Genomic DNA, 22,017 nt, shown 5'->3' with positions numbered 1-22,017 from the left:
AGCATCAAAGTAGCATTGAGATAAGTATGTTTCACAATATAGCATTTGAAATTTGTACAAAGTTCGAGATCCAGACATCCAATATTTGGAATGATCTAAAATCCAGACCAACAAAAAAGATTTTTAGGAATTTGTTTCGAGGCTTTATGCATGCGCATTTGATGTATTTATGTTGAAAATATGATCTATTGTAACCTTTTTTCTGCATCATCTCTCCTCCTTGAAATAATTCTAACTTTTACATAAGGTTTAGTTCTCATTTTGAAGGGATATAGCAATTACGTCTACCCCCTTTTTTTTTTTTTTTTTTTTTTTTTTTTTTTTCACTGCCATTGTTTGTATTAAGAACAGACTGTTCCAGACTAATTAAGATGCAAAAACGAAACTCGATGTTATGTCATCTGGAAAGCGGAGTCGTGGTGACAGCTGATTGGCTGCCGTGAGATGACGTCATGTCTACTTCAGGTATAAGTATCTTGCATCGCTCTGGCTTATTCCTTCTGGTTTCTATTTCATTGCTCCAGTGCACATTGGAAGATCAGTGGATGCGTGCCGGCCACCGATAAATACCATGGTTCCAGTCCATGATGATTTTTCCTGGATTCTGCAAAGCAGCTACGATGTGAGCAACTGCCGTGGGTGTCATCCTGTTTCTGTGGTTTGACGGCGATAGATCTCAGGTTGTGGTTCTTGGGGGTCAACTGCCATGGACTGCATTCTGTTCCCTTAACTTAAGGGACGTCAAATTTCAAGCTGTGATTTCCAGTGAGCAACTGCCGTGGGCAGCAATCTGTTCTATGGTTCGGCGGCGATAAATTCCAAGCTGTGATCTCTCATGAGCAACTACAGTGAGCAGCTTTTGCCAGTTCAAGTGCACTCAAGGTTTTGTTTAATTTTTCAGGTGCCTTCTTGGCCAAAAAGCATGGACCTATTTATAGTGAAGTGAAATTCATATTAACTGCGTAGTTTTTGTTCTGTGATATGTTTTTCACATATTGAATGCCGGTATTCAAAGATCAGGTAATATATTTGCTGTATCATTAATAGTGTAATATTCTTTAAAGGAAAAACCCTTGAGATTAATGAAGAGTCAACTAATGTAATTTTTGATAATGTTACACTCTTTAAGTTTCTGGTGTTGATTAAATTTATTTATTGTATTTTTATTTTTTTATATATTGTTAATAAATTGGTTAAGTTTAAAATTTTTGTCTTCAGTGTCTGCACAGTATATAACATTGGGGAGCTTCTATTTCTATTTCAGGCCCACCAGCGGCCGAGCGGTAAAGTCGCTGAACACTGGTAGTTCGGTCCGAGGTTCGAATCCCGCGAACGGGCTGGCTGCATGGGTGTTTTCGTGGTTTTCCCCATGTGTAACGTGTATACGAGCCAGCTTCCCTTAGAAAGTCCTCCACGAAGGCATCCCTCCCGTTAGGCAGATAGCCCTAGTGTGCTTTGCCATAATTAAATACACCACACCACCTATTTCTATTTCAACTAAATGTGTTTATAACTTTAAACTTTGCTTTTGCACCAACTTATGTATTTGCGTAACATGCGCATTTGATTTTCTTGCGTGGCATGCGCTCCATAAGAAAGCATGTGGAGAATTCCGATTCTTAATTTCACTTCGGTACCAAATAAAATGCCTCATTATTGAAGAAACAATTATTTTAGCATAAATTTGTGTGATCAATAATTTGGCTCCGTAGCTGCGTATCTGCTTTTCCAATTAATGTATTTTATAAAGAAATGTGGAGAAAGCGGTATAAGTGAAGATGATATAACAGAAGTTTTCTATTGTGATGACAATGTTCCAATCATCGATCAATTAATGAACAGTTAAATCTGTAGTGTGGTTCTAGATCCAGAAAATACTGCTACCGATAGTGAAGAAAGTGATGAGAGGATATTGAAAACGAAAAAATTTCGGTTGACAAGTTAGTCAGAATTCTCAATGCAGCAACTACAGCACTTGAACAGTGGAACATTGTAACTGAACAAGAAATTATCTCTGTCCTCTGAATTTGAAGAGAAAGTATTAGCACAAAAAATGAACCAGCTTAAACAATTTACATTCAAAGAAATGTTTAATAAAGTAAACAAATAAATATTAACCTTTTTTGATACTCTTTAGGTCATAGATGCTTCCTTATTTCATAAATCACGATTTAATATTTTTAATTTTATACTTTCTCATCTCACTAGATTTAAACTAATGATATAATATCCGGAAAAATCCCAAATCCGAACGAGTCTGGATATCAGACTGTGTACTACATATATTAATCATGTAAAGTGAGGCTGTTATATCAAGAGCATTTCATTGTATTTAAAAACTTTTTTTCTGAAAAAAAAATTATTAGACCTATTGATATTACAGACTTGTTCCATTTGTTTATTTTTGTTTAATGAATTATCAAAACAAAATTCATATTTCTTTTTCACTGCTTTGGAATTATCTGTCTACAAGTAGTTTTTCATTTTCTGCGACCAGGTTATGGCAGCATGTCTCATGTGCAATTTTACGAGGAGATCAAGTAGCCGCAACTGAAGAGAAAACTCTACTTGAAGAGGCACAAAGGAAATCTGCCAAAGAACGTCAAGTAAAACTTGAAAAATGGACTCCAAAGCATTTTGTTCAGGATATTGTTACTGGTGAATGGGTGTATAAATATGCTGAGTGAGTTCATTGTTTATATCTGTTCTATTCTTCAAAAATTTAGTTAATCATTAATTCTATGTATAATAACAGATATATTTCAAATTTAAATCATCGATAAATAATGGCATTTTCTGCGCAAGTTATATCTATAAAAACAAAGAACAGGGAGTTTAATTCCGAAGTCAAACAACAAAAATCAGCGTTATATTTTCAAAATTTTCACAGGACTAGTTTCGATGATTTTACCGAACCACCATCCTCAGCTGTAAAACCACAAATGAACAAGATAGGAAATAATGATTAGATAAGATAAGAAAGCATAATATAAGAATAAGCAAGTGGCACCATCTGTTGATGAAAACAGAACTAAAATATAATGTCTTTAAAGGCCGAAGGCAAAGATGGATTGGAATTAGGATCGTTAACTAAAACAGAAAGATTTTTTTGAATGTGAAATGCCTCTAGAAAATCCAGTTCTCCAATGGAACATGTTTTTTGAATAATTTTGGCAGCAGAAAAATTGAAAGTGTAATTTTCGGATCAACAATGTTAAGCAACAGAAAACTTCTGTGTTTCCTTTTTTCTAACATACGCCTCATGTTCCTTAACACAAAATTTTAAGGCTCTCTTAGTTTGGCCAATGTAAATTAAACCATACTGGCAAGGAATCATATAAATACCTCATTAATTCATATCCAGAATGGGGTCCTTGAGTATGGAACTTGGAATTTTATTGATGGGAGAATAAACAACCCGAAAGTTAAATTTCTGCAAAATATGTGCAACTTTATAGCTAATTGATGGAAAGAAGGGAATGACAACAGAATTTTTATAATCTCTTAAAACAAGAGTGTGCCTTTTAGTGTGTTGAGATGAGAATTTTTTAACTGCTTGATTAATAATATTGGGTGAAAAGCCCCTGTCAATAGCTATTGCTTTTAAATAATTTAGTTCATCATCAAAGGATAGTTTGGAGAAGCAAACTTGAAGAGCATGGAAAACATAGGAATAAAATGAAGCAAATTAAGAGAGCCTTAAAATTTTGCGTCAAGGAACATGAGGCATATGTTAGAAAAAAGAAAACACAGAATTCTCTGTTGCTCAACATTGTTGGTCCGAAAATCACACTTTCAGTTTTTCTGCTGCCAAAATTATTCAAAAAACATCTTCCATTGGAGAACTGCATTTTCTAGAAGCATTTCACATTCAAAAAATCTTTCTGTTCTAGTTAACGATCCTAATTCCAATCCATCTTTGCCTTCGGCCTTTAAAAAATTATGTTTTAGTTCTGGTTTCATCAACAGATGGCGCCACTTGCTTGTTCTTGTCCAGGCTTTCTTATCTTATCTAATCATTATTTCTTATCTTGTTCATTTGCGGTTTTACAGCTGAGGATGGTGGTTCGGTAAAACTATCGAAACTAGTCCTATGAAAATTTTGAAAATATAACGCTGATTTTTGTTGTTTGACTTCTGAATTAGTATTTGTTTGGTGTGTTATTGTGTCTTAACAGGGAGTTTATGTAAGCTATTTCAAAATATAGGATGATTGCTAAAATATTCTTTTTAGATTTTCATTAGTAAAATAGTGCACTGCTCATCAGCATAAGAAAGTGCATCATTTGCAAAATTACTTTTCTACTTCTGAATTTCATTTTGCAATAAATCTTTAAAATGCTTTCCATTGCTCATGCTTAAAAGCAGGAGAAATGAAATGCTTTAATGCCTTAAGCTATATCTATTGCCTTATATAAAAATCTGTTTATTAATTGCAAAATTTCTAACTAATTCTTCTGTGTTAGCATTTGTATCTGAAACCTGAAACTAAAAATAAAATTTTGTGGTGACATGTATAGTACAAGCCTCTTTTTGCATACCTCTTTTAATTTTATTCAGGGTAAAATATGTATTTTTTAAATATTTTTGTTTTTCTATAACTTCATTCTATGCTTTGGGGGAAAAAATATGCAAAATCAAACATAAACTTTTACACATAAAATTCCTTTTTGAGTTGAGTCTTAATTTTATTCAATAATAGTAAAAATGTAGTTTATGAGTTAACAATATCAGGTATTATTTGCTCTTGAAATGAGAACCCCCCCAAAAAAAAATGTATGTTAAAAAATAAAGTAAAAATGTGAAATTTAAAGAATTTTTAATGGCTAATTTTTTTAGCTGTGTGAATTAATTACTATTAATTATTTTCTGTGGGTTATTATTCACTTTCAGAAGTGGCCAATGAATAATAAATGCTAAACTGATAACTATTAATCCACCAAAATTTGAAATATAATTTTAAAAAGGAAATTATTTGATGAACCATTCTGACATATTTAAAATCTACTGTACGTGCGTAATGAGGTTTATTTGACTCATACTGAGATGTTTAATTAGTATTAAAATTCAAATTCTTAATTTTGGTTTGGTAGATAATCAATCCTAAGTATCAAATTTTATTCACAAATGAATAAAATTTTAAAAGAACTTTCTTTTCCTGGAAATCCTCTAACTATTTTTCTGACTTATTATTTTAAAATACATAGTTTAAATTAGTTTGGGTACTTTCTGAATATTATAAAAATGTTCTTTAAAATATGGAATTAATAACTCAAGGTTTAAAGTTTTGAAAGGCTTTAGCACTGAATGACTCTCTTCTGTGAAGAAAGTCATTAACTGAAGAGATAAAAACATATAAAAAAATTTTAAGGCTTAACGTAAATTGGAAGTTCCAGGGTGTCTGCGTGCAACAAGTTAATAATTATCCTTGTAGAGTCATTAGGTTATTTTGAAAGAGGCGACATTAAAAATGAGCAATGCCCTCACCAAGACTTGTATATGGACCTCTCGAATACGCACCAAGTGTGCTATGAAGACATGTTGGACCATGAAGGCATGCAGAAAGGAGCAAGAAAATACCTTATAGCCTCAATTATAAATTCAGATAACTTGGAAATGGCTTGTATGATATTTAAAAAATTCTGTATTTATGCATAATTTCAGACATAGAATTGAACTGTGGAAAAAAATCAGTTCATTAGTTCAGAAATGTCTGATTTCATGTCAAAATATGTGCATTAGAATAGTGATACATATATACTGTACTGTTTACGTTCCTGTGTTTTTTAAATATCCTTAATAAATTCAATCATTCTTGGTCTATTTAAACCAAACTGAATACATTTAATAATGAAACATTATATGTAAACATTTAGTAGTAATTCAGCAATACGGATAAGCATTAAAATAAGATTTACAACCGTTACAGGTCAGCTACACTTTTAGCGACCAAATTCTACAAACGACAAATCTCAAAAGCGTGTTGCCAGCGCAGGGCAATGAAAAGGTGGAAATTAATTCGATAGGCTTGGAATTAAACAAGTCCGTAATATGGACGTACATTATCCGGAATGATCTATAATCCGGACCTCAAAGCAACAAACTTTTTTTTGTATGCTTTACACATGCGCATTCGGAGGATGTGTCTCCAGATACGTTAAAAAATGCTTGGCATAATTTATGGCCAGCTACCATATTTCATGGTAATGACGATGAAGATGATAGCCGTGAATTTGAAGGTTTTCGGACATTGCAAACTAAAGGTGAAATTTTCCAATTATTGGATTTTGTAAAGAAATGTGGAGAGGCAGTAATAAATGAAGATGCTATAACAGAAGTTTCCCAATCGTCAATCAATTAACGGATGGCGAAATCTGTAGTATGGCTCTAGATCCAGAAAATACCGCTTCCGATAGTGAAGAAAGTGACAGATTGGTTATTGAAAATGAAAAATATTCGATTGACAAGTTAGTCGGTATTCTCGACACAGCAATTACAGGATTTGAACAGTGGAACTTTGTAACTGAACAAGAAATTATGTCTGTTTACAGAATTAAAGTGAAAGTATTACTACAAAAAACGAAGCAGCTTAAACAACTTGCATTGAAAGAAATATTTAATAAAGTAAACAAATAAATATTAATTTTTTTTTTTTTTTTTAATTTTGATACCCTTTAGATCATAATTGCTCTTTTTTTCATAAATTATGGTTTCATATTTTTAATTGTATAATTTCTGCATGCCATCCTACCAGATTTAAATTGATGATCTGTAATCGCCGAAGTCCCGACGAGTCCGGATTATGGATTTTGTACTGTATATATTTATTTAATCTTTATTACACATTTCATTGCACTTTAATTTACTTATGTTAATATTTTAACGGAACCACAGTATCTAAGCATCTTTTTAGCGTATGAACTAGGAATTTTCTTTGAACTTTTTTCTAAATTTTGCGACTCAATTCGCAAAGTTTTTGACCACATAGGTCTTTTATCGTTTGTTATGTTTTCTTTAATTATATATATATATATATATATATAAATCTAATAAATGCTCTAACTTGGTATTGTACTTTCAAGAAATGAAGACCACAAATTGAATTTTGTTGATTGGCTAATTACATTAGGAGATTATTGCAGGAGTTAAAGCAACAAAAGTCGGCATAATATTTATATTTGTTTTCCAAATTTGTGAATATTTTGCTGGTTCATGTTGCTTTAATTCCTTCAATAATCAGTATTCAATGTGTTATTTTGACTCAAATACTGTATGAGATATCAAATTGCCTCCTCCTTTTTTGTTGTCCGTCCCATACTTTGTAGACAATTATTTCGTTTTTATTGTATAAGAACTTAAAATTAAGCTGTAATTTTATTTTTTACACTGCAACTTATAAAATTCATAAAGGATTAGATTATAGTGTATAATTTAATTTAAATTTGCTTGTTGGAATTTAAGTCAAATTGAATGAAACTGCAATCTGGTGTTTTAAACATTTTGACTAATCCATGCATGTATATGCAGCTCTAGGCCCTGGGATCCCCGCACTGATGTTCTCCAATATGAATATGATTTTAAAATACAGACTTTAACTAGGCATAAGCCCCCCACCGTACGAACTGGTAGTATTATCAGTGTTGAGGACACTCCTAAAGTGGAACTCATCCGCCACTTGTCAGTTGATCGTGTCTTACCAAGGCCTTCCGTCTGCATATTACCAAAAAATCGACACCGGAAAAGCGTCACCTCTCGTGGAAGTGAAAGTTCATCTGCGAATGGTGAGGCCTTTCATGGCAGCGATTCTACAGAAAGTGATGGTAAGTTTTTATTCAAATCAAATTAAAGTAGATCTAGTAAACTGGTTAAGTTACCTCAAGAGAAAGTCTTGATACATTGAAGAATAATTAACAAATAGCTTGTTCTAATGATACTTCTGCTTGTTTAGTGATCAAATATACTATTATGTTCTGAATCTGTTCTTACAGTATGGTGCTTTATGAGTTTATTTAGTTGAAATTTAATTCTTCCCTTTCTTTAGCCACTGCTGTTTTACTTTTAAGGATATTCACCAGTTTTATGGTCTTCAAAAATATTGCTGAACACAGTATATATATGAAACTACCAAACATACTTCTTTTACAAAAATTGAAAATAATTGGGAAGCATCATTATGGAGAAAAGAGCATAATAAGCATTTCTTACAATGAAGACATGAAATGAATGAGACAATGAAAGTGTTAAGTTGAAAATTTTGCACTTATCACATAAATGAAAAACTCCGAAGTGAAACTTCATGTTAATTATACAAGTGCCATATAGTCTGGCATATAATGCACGCTTTTAATACAAAAAATGAGATTGAAATTTACTGGTGCATGTTATATACTGGATATAAAAATGATAGATTTTAAAATTTGCAAAAGATGAGCATACAAAAATTAGATTTCTATGTGCACCACTATATCTTCAGGCACAGGCACATTATCAATTTCTGTTTCATCTTCACCATCTCGTTACTCTGATCCATAAATAAATAATGATCTTTCATTCCATCTAAATTGTTAAATAATATACATTTTTTAAATGAATTATGTCACATTTAACTTCATTCCATGCTTTTACTGTTCCTTCACATACTATTTTTAGACTGGCATTTGGCCTCCTTTTGTAAATGTTTTTTCACCTTCTAACATATACATATTCCACTGTCATTTAAATTTTTTTTCGATTCTTTCTTTGGTTTATTCATGCACACATCTAAAGGCAGAACTAATGGTATTAATCCACTTGGAATAAGCATCATGTCTGTATTATAAACTTTCAACAATTTCTTCATATTAATTAATGCATTCTTATGGGTTCATGGATTTGGAGTGACTAACAATGACACTTGATAAAGTATCAAAACAATTTATTTAGCCAGTATTACTCAGGAGTTTACAGAAACACGTTTACAGTTGTCAAAAAACTACGTCAAACATGCTGAAAAAACCAAACACAGCCTTCAAGCTGTCAGGCTATAACGGTGAAAGCACTATAGTACAGCTCCCGACTTGGTCGATCACTCTCGAAGCACAACACACTCAATTATGCTCTATGATATGTTTGACACTAGATAGGTGATCAACTCGATAGACTACAAGATACTCTCCACTCCGCGTACCAGCAGGTTTTATGTAAAGCTTTTGGGGTGCTTTCGAGAACATTCTGGACTAAACCAAACCGGTAAGAATTTGTTGCAGAATGTTCTCTCTCCATCCATGGCATATCACAAATTTTGTCACCAAATGGACGATTTCCTGCCAAATATGGCAACACTGCCTTCCCTGCCATTTTCTGGCAACCCTAAACCCACCTTGAGGGCTAGCTATCTTACCGTGGCTGGACATTTTATAACAATATTATCCATTAAATGGTATCTGAAAATATCCCAAACTAAAAGACTTCCTGGATTCTTTAACAACAGGAAACTTTTGCCAAACATTTCTTATCCACAGCTTCGCACCATTTTCTTCCTTCCATCCATTGTTTCTCATGGACATGAATGAAAATACCACTTGGGAAACATCTCAACTTTAAAAATAACCATGGATTTTAATTTTGTACTGTCCGCTAAGCAGGAAAGCACTATGGAGAGGTGAGATTTTCATGACCTATAGTTTTATGTGAAGTGTTCTTGATCCTTTCACATCAGTGTCTTATTTCGTATCAAATCAAACGTTGTTGGAGTTTCATCCATGTTTCCAATAAGTGGCAGAATTTTTCCCCCCCCTGCCCAGTACTTTTGTAGGCCATGCTTCATTCTTACTTATAACATGCTTTTGGAAAAATTGTGATTTGTTGTCTAAATCTTTTGGATGCCTTTGTGAAACTTTTTTTTTTTCTTCTTTCCATATAGAACTAAATTGTTCCATGCCATAAATTACTACACCAACTCAAAGTTGCTTTAAAGGTTTCACTTTCATTTGCATTCTTTTTTTCCCACTTTAAAGCAAATAGAATGTCTGCTGTTTCTTATTAAAATTAATTCATTTTAGCAATTTTCTAGAACCCAGTTCACAACTCTTTCTTCTAGAATAGGCCATTTCATTACTCCTTTATACGAAGCACATTTATTCTTTGGCATATTAATTATGTGATTGCATTTTTCTTCACTTATGGAGCTTTCACCAACACCAAACATCCTTGCTGCAGTATGATTTCCTTTCTCTTTCACAAAATTGAATGACTTTACATTTGAAACCAGCACTGTGTTTCATTTGGTAGGAGCCGTATTTACTACTAAAAGAGCACTTAATCAACTGTTGTTCCACTAAAGCAAATGTGATTTACTAAAGCTGTCGATGTTCAATGCAAAATCACAGCTTCAAATAACTACAAAAAATTGACTGCTTATCTGACTCCTAATTCTGCCAATTCTTTTGGGTCTGAAGCTCATTCTTACCTCAAATGATGTCCTCCTTTTCTCAAAACCCAAGAACAACATTTTTATGTATGCCTGCAATGAATACAACCCAGCCTCTTTGCAGAATTTTTCCCCCCTTAAAACATTTCCTCCACACACACATATTGTACCCCTTATCACTTGTCAATTCAGTATACCATTTTTGATTGAGTAACAAAAGCAACATAAATATCAAAGGAAGCAGTGTATTCTTGCTCTTGACATTCTTTGAAATCATTTATTTGTATTACTTTCTTGATTCTATTAAACATCACTGATAGACTGTTTCCAGTAATTCTGTTCATTGTAATTATATAGTCATAGAGGTATTTTATTATCCTGTTAATAACTTGAGTTCCTTATTGCAATTTTAAAATGAGTTTTCATTCTTGACCATTTCTTGCATTGTATGGAGTACAGAAGGCAATTTGAACTTTATTATTTCTTTATCACTGACATTGATTAGGTACATGGAGTAAGCCATTGACATGGAGTAGGAAATTTATGTGAAATTATCGAAGTGGAAAGGAGGTCTAACAATTAAAATTTTTCAAAGTACAAAAATGTAATTTGGTAAATATTTCATACTTTCAAAAAAATTTAATTAAATGATTTAATGAATTAGGGATCATTTCTGTTATAGAACAATATATGCTAGGTAATTTTATCTAGAGAGTACTAAGTGCTAACTTGGTATTTTCAGCAAAAATATATAGTTTCACCATCAGATCATTTTTACAGCAGTAAGGTTTTTCTAAAAGTAAGGAATATAACCAGAGCTAGAAGAAAATGCACTTGTGCCTATAAAAAGAGCACTTTGTTGCATTGTACAATAGCTTCAGATTTGTACATGGTAGAAAAATTTTTTTGTATATGTCCCAAATGAAATAAGAATTATTTATATGTAACTGTATCAATTTAAAAAAATGTAAAATTATCATGAATTTGCTTTGTTTTCTTCCATTCCAAACTTGTTTAATTATTTTAAAATGATGTAAATATCGACATGTGGCTTTTGGAAAATTTAGTTGCACCTCTTAAATTTTCTTCAAATCTAACATACAGCTAGTATTGTCATGAAATTCTGTCCACTTCTAATTTGCACTATATAGTACTGCAATAATTATTGAGAAAGTTAAAAGTAATTGTTAAGCATACTGATGCTTTACCATGTGAGGAGCAGAGGTGTTATTCTAACCTAAGTAACCACTGCTGAAAAATGCACCATTTAGTAGAAAGAATAAAGGTAGTAGAGTATTATCTTAATTCTTTCACGTGTATCGCTATTTTGTCTAAATGATATTTTTTTCTTCTGAGCCTTGGTTAGTGATCACTTACACCCTTTGACGATGAATTAAAAAAAAAACTTTTTTTACCTCGTTTTCTATACAAGTTACAAGTGAAAAAATATGTCATAAATAAGGTAAGTGTTTGAAATTTTTTCGACAAAGGGTTTTCGAGCCAAAGGCTGGGACATATATGTCCCAGCCGTAGTTAATGGTGGGATACATATGTCCCGCACATAACGATTGACTTACTATAAGCACACCTATTATTCTGGAAAACTTTATTATATGAAATAGATTTACATCATATGGTACAAGGTAGAAATCATTCTTTGCATAACCCAACATTACGCATTGTTCAACTCATATTTTTTTCTTTTCTCTATGTTCATTTGTATACAATGAGCACAGCGGATTTTCCAACTATCTGAAGATGATCCCCAACATTCAGGAGATTCTAAATATTTTTAACCCAGGAGTAATTTTTAAACTTTTAGTGGGACATATGTGTCCTCTTAGTAGTCAACGGGTTAATTATATTGATCAAAACAAAAACTTGGTTGGGTAGAAAAGTTGTTGCTAATGCTCACTTTTCTGACTTTTAGTCAGCTGAAGCCCACGAGATTCCTTGTGGTAAGGAGCACATGTTTGTGCCTGTTTTTGGCAACAGCCTTGTGCACCTTACAGGTGACAGGCGATTTAGCTCAGTTCCATCCTCTATTTTGATGGAGAGCAACCTGGGGCATGGGTCCGAGGGTCTCCCACCCAGAGGACTTTCAGCTTACTGCATGTGCCCCCATACCCTTCAGCATGGCAGTCAGTGACACTAACCACTATACTGGTTGGGCAGCGGGTAGAAAAAGTAGTTAACATCGTCCATTTGGAAATAAACTTGAATTAAGTAATTATGAAATCAAAGTATATCCATCCAATATAAGGGCATTATATCTTTTTACTTCCTGTAAAAATTTCTTGTTAATTTGAAACTTAATTTGCTTCCTTTTATAGGTCCCAGAAAAAATTTTCATACTGCAAAATGCAGTATTACTCTGTCCTCGTTGCAGCAGTCCCTTCAGACTTTACAGCAGTTACAACAAGAAAGCAACCAAACTTTACGCTCAATGCAGCTCCATATGGAATCAGTTATGGCCCAGCAAAGAAGAATTCATTCACAGTTAGCGCAGCGTTGGGATTATAGCATTATTGCAGCTCTTGTACTTGTACAAATAATTCTGCACTGGTTTCTATGACCATATACTGCCGTCAACTATTTAAGGTAGTAAAGAGTGCCTATTATTCAGCTTTATTCCAAACTGTGAATTAAGTTTATTGTTACTTCAACTTCAGAGTAATCAAAGAAATGTAGATAACTTCAGACAGTTCAAGAACTGTAGATTTTGATCTTTTTCTAAATATCATGAACAAAAGAACAGTTTTTACCTCTTAAAGTTGTTGATTAAAAGTTTCTAGTTTTTAAAGCTTAATGCTTGTTATATGATTAGATAGGATATATACATACATATATATATATATATATTATATACATATTTATTAAAAAAATTAAAATATGAACTAGGAAAAATTTGTATTTCATGCATTTTTCAAAATGTCCAAATTATTGTAATTTAATTGTTTGACATTATATTTGAAAATCTAAGAAATACAAAGTCTAGTTTTTAGGTTCAGAGAAATTTATTATCATTTCCAAAATTTTTAATATAAAAATATACTGGTTGTACATAATTTATTGAGCTGTTTACAAATGTAAATTAAAGTCTTCATTGCTATGTAATTTTCTATTAGTGAAAAATATAAATAGTTTTAGTCCAGTCTTTAGCATACTTTTCAATAAAAAGAATGTCAGTGATCCTTTACTTGCCATTTAATCAAATAATATGTAGTGATTTCATCTTTTACGATGCTTACTGTGTACATTTTCACTTGCTTTTAAATGCATTTTTAAATAGGAAAAATAAATACATGCATTTTCTAAGAACAAAGAAAAGACTCATATATGTAGAAAACATAAAATTGATTTGCTTATCTATATTAATGAGGAAAGTGAGCATAGAAAAAACATAATAGATTATAATAATCTTGTTGTATCTTGCTTCATCCAGTTGAAAGTAAATTTCTGTGTAATTATTTCCAGCTGGAATAAAGCATATCCATCCAACATATCTAAATGTATATACTGTTAGTTAAGTATTTAATGGGAAGCAGTAGCCTTAATTTCTAGCAACTAACACACTTGTATTTTATTTCCAAATAATTTATAACTTCTCTTTTATTAGCTTGGTATCAGCATACAGAAAAATGGTTTTTGCCAAAGCAAAAATTCCACTGATATTTTTAAAGTCTATTATCATTATTTTTATCTATTATTTAAGATTTATGTTTTATTTAGCATTTTAATCAGCCAATAAATTGTGTGCATTCTATGTATATTTACTGTAATTTTTATTCATATTATTAATGGAATTAGGGTGTGTGTTTTATTTATAGTTTATAAAAGTAAAGCGAATGTCTTTTATTACATATTCTAAAACAAAGCTGAGTAAAAACAGTTTGAAAGTACAAAGTATGGGTCTTTTATTGTGTTTCCTATAAATTAATGCTGCTATTATATAAAATAAATATGTGTTAAAATATTTATGAATTACATGTGGTTATAATAAAAGAGCTTACTGTATGCATACAGGTGTGTCCAATTTTTTGGAGTGAAAGAGAAAGTTAAAGCAAATTTTAATCGCCACTGCTATTTTAATATTATCCAAATAAGATCCTGATACTTGAAGGTATCTTTCCAAAAATATAATTAGATACTTTTAAAAATTATGTATGAAAATAATTTTTTGGAGATCTGCCTCCTCATTAATATTGGAAAATTTCATCCTTATTTTAAAGAGTTAAAAACATTAACTGCCAATGTATTTTAATCATATTAACACCATTAGATATATACTTAGGTTCAGTTAAATGTATCATCTTAAATTTTGTAGGAATTTTTTTAACTTTCGCTAAAAGAGAATTTTATAAAATTTTGAGATTTGATATATTACTGTATTCATTAGTTCTAAGGTGCATCTCTTAATTTTAGTGCACCCAAGAATAAGAGACCGATTTTAAATAAATAAAGTAGAGGAAACTTAGGATTTTTTAATAGAGTACTTTAATTTATTATCAATTGTGTTTTGGAAAATGGAAATATACTTGATTTTGAAAGTGTATCTCATTATTAATGAAATTAATATGGGGGGAGTTGCTGCTTAGAATCAAAGAAATACAATATTGTGGTCATAAAAAAAATTGTAAGTCATATTTCCTTAATTCAGAAAAGCAATTTATTAGAATCTGATCTACAAAATCTTTTATAGTACCATTTAAAAAAAATAATGTAAATAGAATATGTTTATCCGTAATTATGATTCAGCAATTAGCATACCAAATTGTATTTCATCTTAGAGTACTTTATTAGAAGAAAATTATTTATTGTTATGTAATAAATATGATGACATTTGAATTTCTTCAGATGAAATTTTGGCTGTCTTTTTAGTTTGAAATTTAAAAAATTTGTGGCGACCTTCATTTAATTATTTTTCAAATACAAAACTAGAGAGATGAAATCCTCCCTTTTTTTAATATAAATATTTGAAAATAATAAACAAAATCGAAAAGAATTACTGTAGCTCTTAAAATACTTGCTTGCTCATAAATGGATGGAGTTGTTAGTAGCAGATATCTGCATTTCTATGTGAAATCTGAACATTCCAAGTGAATATATAGAAATATTATTCATGCCATGAATATGCACTGACAAATCTTAGTTTTACACTGTTAGTTAAAGTGAGAAATTGTTTATTCTGTCAACTACAGTTCTGAGTGAAGTAGCCATGATATTATTATTATACATATTTTTTTTTTTTTCTTTTTCCAGTTTATGTACAGATGTTTACAATTAGTATTTTATATAAATATATTGTATAGCTTGTGTAAAATACCTGCCTACCAGCTTTTGATGAATATGCCAAAGGAAGCTTTTTTTCCAAGATACTGATAGGCTGGTTGGCCCTTGTAACCATGTTATGTATGGAATCTCTGTGTTTTGTATATAATATTAGAAGTATTTTGTTAGTTTGCTTGTTTTTGTTAAATAAAAGTATGAGTATTTCTCATATTCTATAATGCTGTTCAGTACTTTGTCTTACAAAGATTATTATATATAAAAAAAATTTAGGTATTTATTTTTTAATTGTGATTGCATTATACGTAAAGGCATCATGAGAAAAAAAATGTAACAATTTATTTTGAAATCTTCATTTTTTTAGTTGTATGTATTTCTGTGCAATACAAAATTTAATTATATACATAAATATCTCTTTGGAAAGAACATGAAATGGCAAAAATTTATTCACTGCGAGATCAAATTATATATGCATTAAGTTCAAATTGCCATTTGATTTCACTTTGAATTATAAGTTTTTTTTAATTTGAAAAGAAATTTTCAATTAAATTTATTAAATAAAAAATTGCTTGAATCTTTCTACATTTAATTAAAATGCTAAAAATTTATTTCTTTACTAATTTTATCTGTGGAATGAAATCTCTTGAAATGAATTTTATCTGTAGGATTTCAGACTATCTTTAGTTCTCATTAAAATTAATCTGCTGAGTAACTCTTTTAAATTGTCTTTTAAATGTGTTTTATTTTTTCGGTTTGCATAAAATTAAGCTAAGGACAGATTAGTTCAAGTTATCGGAGAACATGGTGCCAACATGCAGTACATAGGAGCTTTTCTTATTTTGACAAAAACATACTATTATGGTAATCTATGCAATTAAATTGCAGTACTACGAATATTTTGTCACTTTATGAAATATCAAAATGTTCAGAAGTAAAGTTTGCTTATTGAGCTTATTTTATTTCTATCATTATAGTTCTTCTGTAACTTAAGTGTAATAAGATAAGTAATTAGTTAATTTGGTGTATGTCTACATTTTGCCTAGTTAGTTATGGTAAAATATGCCAGGGCTATGTAATGGAAAGAAATGCTTGTGTGGAAGACTTTCTATGGAAAAGTAGCTCATGCTTATATTACATGGGAAAATAATGAAAATAAGTATGCAGCCAGTTTAGTATATTACCTGGACTCAAGCCCAGGAGGAAACTGCAAGTGTTATGCAACTTCAGCTACTTGGCCATTGGTGGCCACTTGTTTATACATTTTATAATTTTTTTATTCCTGTTTCTAGTAATGACTTTTTCTCTTAACTGAAATGTTAGAATACTGTGCTATTATTTTTTACAACTTATTATAAAACAGGTTACATGTTTTGTATGAATATATTATTTTAAATATACTTGAATTATTAATTTGCAGTATCTTGCTGCTTTATTTGTCAAGTAGCCTGATTTTTCATATGTCTTGGAAATATCATTAACCATTTGACTTATATTCTTGCATTTGCTTTATTTTCCACAGTCTTTTCTAATACTAGAGCTGCCAGTATATTCTTATTTTTACTAAAGCTTAAAACAGTCATTTTGACTGGTTGGTAGTTCTAGTGTTTAATCAGTTGACAGTTTAAAAATAATATCTTTAGAAAGATGGCAAAATTTTAAGCAAATTAAAAAATAAATTTTCTACTGTTGCAATGATGGGAACAATTAATTTAATTTATAACTTTATTTAGCATAAAGCATAATATGTAAAATATGTTTTAACATAAACATTTTTTCTCTTAATGTTTTTAAAGGCTTGAAAAATTTGCTTTCTAATTTACGTAAAATATTTTTGCTTTGCGCTACTTGTAAAGTTACTTGTTATTTCATTTTAATCACTTTTCACACTATTTTATACCATTCTTTCATTTATACCTATTTATTACTGAAAATGTTATGTCTGTTTATGATGTGTGCACGTGTACTGCACTTTGGCTTTTGCACTACAGTTAAGGTGTGTAGATAGCATAACCATCGATATATTTGTCATCTCACTGATCTAAACAGGTGTGTTGGAAATGGTAGCTTGTAAATTTATTGATAAAATTTTCCTTGTGTTTTTCTCTTTCTTAATACCAGTAGTTCCCAAACTTTACTTTTACAGATTTTTTAACTTAAAGAGATTACAATGCAAAAGTTCAAGCTTTTTTCAAACTTTTAGCTTTTCTATTTTTAATTGATGCCAAAGCTCAATTCACAAATTTTCATCTTAAAACATAATTAAATGAATTACAGTAGAAATTTAAAATATCTGTAATCCAGATATCTAGGCATACCTGAATATAATATACATAGGCCTATTGTTCTTTGTTTACTCTGTGAATCATTGCTTAGCTATAACAAGATCACCTTTTCTAATTTTAAACTGAATTTCTTTAACTTCAGTGCAGTGAAAATAAAAACACAATTAGGTACTGTTCTATTATCAAGACCGGATCCTGAAAGGTATGCATGTATGTGTTCAGGTATATATGTAAGCACGAATGTATGTGTGTGTATACATGTACACATATATGCACATACACACATTCATACATTTCTGAATCCCATCCCCATAATAAATGTACATGTACACATATATGCACATACACACATTCATACATTTCTTAATCCCATCCCGATAATAAAACAATACCCACAGTTAGATTTAGGGCTTAGATAAAACCTGTACTGTTCATTATAATTCAGACAGGAATGAGTTACGTGTATAAACAAATAAAAAATAATTTCATTTGTTTAACTTTATGGGACGGAGTCCATTTTATGCTTTATTTTACAGGAACAGAATTCTTTTATTCCTTAAATCATATGTTCCTATAAAAATAAAATGTAGCAAATGAAAAAATGCAGCTGTTGATTTGCATTACAATAAGTAAATATCTCGATAGACAGAAATTAAATTAAAATCCAAAGCGTGCAACCCTTTTTTGCAATTTTATCTGTGTTAATGTTATAAAAGAACTTGACAATGTTAATTAATCATATTTATATTATATAGAAAGAAAAATACTCCTGTATATTCAGTTTGTTTTACCACCAAGGAAGTCATTCACAGAATGCAGATATAATTTTTTCACAGATTTAAGGTGTTGGAAAAGTAACAGTAAATCTTAGTTGTGTAAAATTAGTGAAACTCCAAATATTTGGAATAATAGGATTACGGGCCTTCTGCATTATAATTAGGCAACCCTCCTATAGTCGAGATATTTACTTATTGTAATGCAAATCAACAGCTGCATTTTTTCATTTGCTACATTTTATTTTTATAGGAACATATGATTTAAGGAATAAAAGAATTCTGTTCCTGTAAAATAAAGCATAAAATGGACTCCGTCCCATAAAGTTAAACAAATGAAATTATTTTTTATTTGTTTAAACACGTAACTCATTCCTGTCTGAATTATAATGAACAGTACAGGTTTTATCTAAGCCCTAAATCTAACTGTGGGTATTGTTTTATTATCGGGATGGGATTAAGAAATGTATGAATGTGTGTATGTGCATATATGTGTACATGTACATTTATTATGGGGATGGGATTCAGAAATGTATGAATGTGTGTATGTGCATATATGTGTACATGTATACACACACATACATTCGTGCTTACATATATACCTGAACACATACATGCATACCTTTCAGGATCCGGTCTTGATAATAGAACAGTACCTAATTGTGTTTTTATTTTCACTGCACTGAAGTTAAAGAAATTCAGTTTAAAATTAGAAAAGGTGATCTTGTTATAGCTAAGCAATGATTCACAGAGTAAACAAAGAACAATAGGCCTATGTATATTATATTCAGGTATGCCTAGATATCTGGATTACAGATATTTTAAATTTCTACTGTAATTCATTTAATTATGTTTTAAGATGAAAATTTGTGAATTGAGCTTTGGCATCAATTAAAAATAGAAAAGCTAAAAGTTTGAAAAAAGCTTGAACTTTTGCATTGTAATCTCTTTAAGTTAAAAAATCTGTAAAAGTAATTGGCTATGTAGCATCAGCTCTTAGTCTTTATTTTTTATAATTAACATTTAGCTTCATAATAATTAAAATAATTCATTAAAACATTAAATAAAGGAAATTTCAAATAAAATTCCTCACAAAAAATTAAGCAATCACAAAAGTTCAAAGGGAGCATTTTTTATTATTCTAAAGAAAATTGTTCTTTATGAAAGCATCAACATTTTAAACATTTGTCAGACTATTCAAAAACATGTGTAAAGAATTATGTAATTAGCAACTGAATAAAATTAAATAATAAAAGAAACTTTACTTATACGCTGTTTAAAAAAAAAAAAAAAAAAAAAAAAAGGCTTTTTTACAAGCCTAAAAATGAACTCTTAGAATTTCATAAGGATAAATGAAAGAAAAACCCTCTGTTTTGAAACCAATTAATTTCTTCCATTGCAATATGGTCTTTTTTAAAAGCAGGACTATGTGTTTTTTCTGAATGATTCATATTACTAAGGTTCAGAATCTAGTTCATTAATGTGCTGTTAATTGAACATATTAATGGCTTTTGTTTTATATGCAATTAATTATATATTTATGTATTAATATACATACAAACCAAATTCCTTAAATTTGATTATAAAAACAGTTGAAGGAATAGAATTTTATCATTTTGTTCTGATGCAAATTAACTTCATAAGCAATAAAGGACCAAATGCTAATTTAAAAAGAAAATTGCTTTCTAAAGGTTTGTAACTTCAATGTAAAAATTCATTAACTTTGTTGCCTTCCCTTGTATATAGTATTTTGTATAACCATAATTAATGGTTGCTATTTCTAGAATCTATCTGAAAATTTTCTGGAATAAATTGTTTTATCTAATATTAAAGAATTTTATTTCAGGTCATGATCATATTTCTGAAAAATTGTACGTATTTCAGTTTAGATAAGAAAGATATTGATTTTAAGTGAAATTCCAAATTTTGATAATTTCATCTTTTTTTATGGTTCTGTAAATATGAAACCAAATATTTTGTTTTTTCCTTAAAAACTTTGTTATTCTGTTATCATACTTCTTCTGATTAAATGTCAGATTGGGAACTACTGCTTTATGTAATTTTGAACATGTATCAAATGCAGTTTGGGACCATATCTGTGTTATGTGTATGGAAAGTAATCATAGCACATCTCTGCATTTTCTATGGCATTTTTAATTAATTTTTTAATATCTTTATCTGTTATTTGCAGTTTATCAAAATTAATAATCAGTTTTAAAATGTAAATTCTGCTTAGAGGCAATTATGCATTGAATAAAAATTTCTCATTAAATAAAATGTCTAATGATATAATCCATTTATTTAATTATGATGAAAGTATGCTTCGACCCACACCTTTGCATTATTTTTAAGAACGCGCTAAGACTTGCACCACACTCATCCACATATATCATATTAAGAATAAAAACAAGGGTGTGGTTTAAAGCACATTTCACCCATTGAATTATTACACTTTTTCTCTCCTTTTTTAAAGCTGTTCAAGAAGGTGAAATTATGTATTGATTAAATTCAAATCTTCTCTGTTATTTAAATTTTGATACATCTTAGCGAATTGTAATTGATCTATGAATTTTTTAAATGGGGGATATTAAGATTTGTGTATTATAAACATTTCAGTATTTGCATTTATATTCTTGCTTTTTAACTTCATTTTTATGTTCATTACATTTCTTTTCAATTATTTTTGGACTGTGAAATTTATTTAATGAAAGCTACAAAGTTGCCATTTGTGTATAACTTTCAGAACTTTGTTATATTGTTATATTTAGTTTTGTAATACAGATTTTATGCAATTCCTTTGTTGTATTATTATGATGATGAAATAAAAGTTATTACATGCCACAGATCTGTATTTAAACAGAATATCTTTATTTTCACTAAATACTTAAAATAAAATACTATAACAAAAGAATTTACTTGCCCTTCTAGTTTTGGTGGAAGACCATATACATAATGCCCCTTTTTTATGCTAATGTTTATTAAATACTGAATTTATTTCTAAGTTTTTTTGTAACTATTCAGTTGTTAATGTAATTAGCAAAAACATAAAGAACTAATATACATATTTATTTGCATTAGTAGTAAAATGGAATATTGATTTTTTCTTTGGGTCAGTGCAGTGTATTCAAATTGAAAGAGTATGTCTGTAATTTTTAATTTTATGTTGCACATTTTACATTTATGTTATACTAAATGAATATATATAATTTTAAAGAGGAAATAAATAATACGTAGCATTGGAAACATATTTTATTAATCATATTCC

At 30.0% G+C, this 22,017-nt stretch overlaps 1 protein-coding gene across 12 annotated transcripts in view; it reads left to right on the top strand.

Moving 5' to 3' along the window:
- Nucleotides 1-22,017, top strand: part of Orp8 (Oxysterol-binding protein-related protein 8) — a 298,051-nt gene that overhangs the window by 275,633 nt on the left and 401 nt on the right. For 11 of the 12 annotated variants that reach the window (XM_085812020.1, XM_085812025.1, XM_085812021.1 and 8 more), the window contains 3 exons: nt 2,498-2,683; nt 7,528-7,820; nt 12,742-21,595. In XM_085812020.1, coding sequence (XP_085668146.1) covers nt 2,498-2,683; nt 7,528-7,820; nt 12,742-12,983 — 721 coding nt within the window. In that variant the 3' untranslated portion in view covers nt 12,984-21,595. Of the gene's footprint in view, nt 1-2,497; nt 2,684-7,527; nt 7,821-12,741; nt 21,596-22,017 lie in introns of those variants that run through there. The other variant, XM_085812018.1, reaches the window with a different exon arrangement.

Source organism: Stegodyphus dumicola, chromosome 2 (genome assembly GCF_044657685.1).
Source record: "Stegodyphus dumicola isolate Sdum_Otavi_A_Nest chromosome 2, ASM4465768v1".
NCBI lineage: Eukaryota > Metazoa > Arthropoda > Arachnida > Araneae > Eresidae > Stegodyphus > Stegodyphus dumicola.
This window is presented reverse-complemented; position numbering and strand designations above follow the sequence as displayed.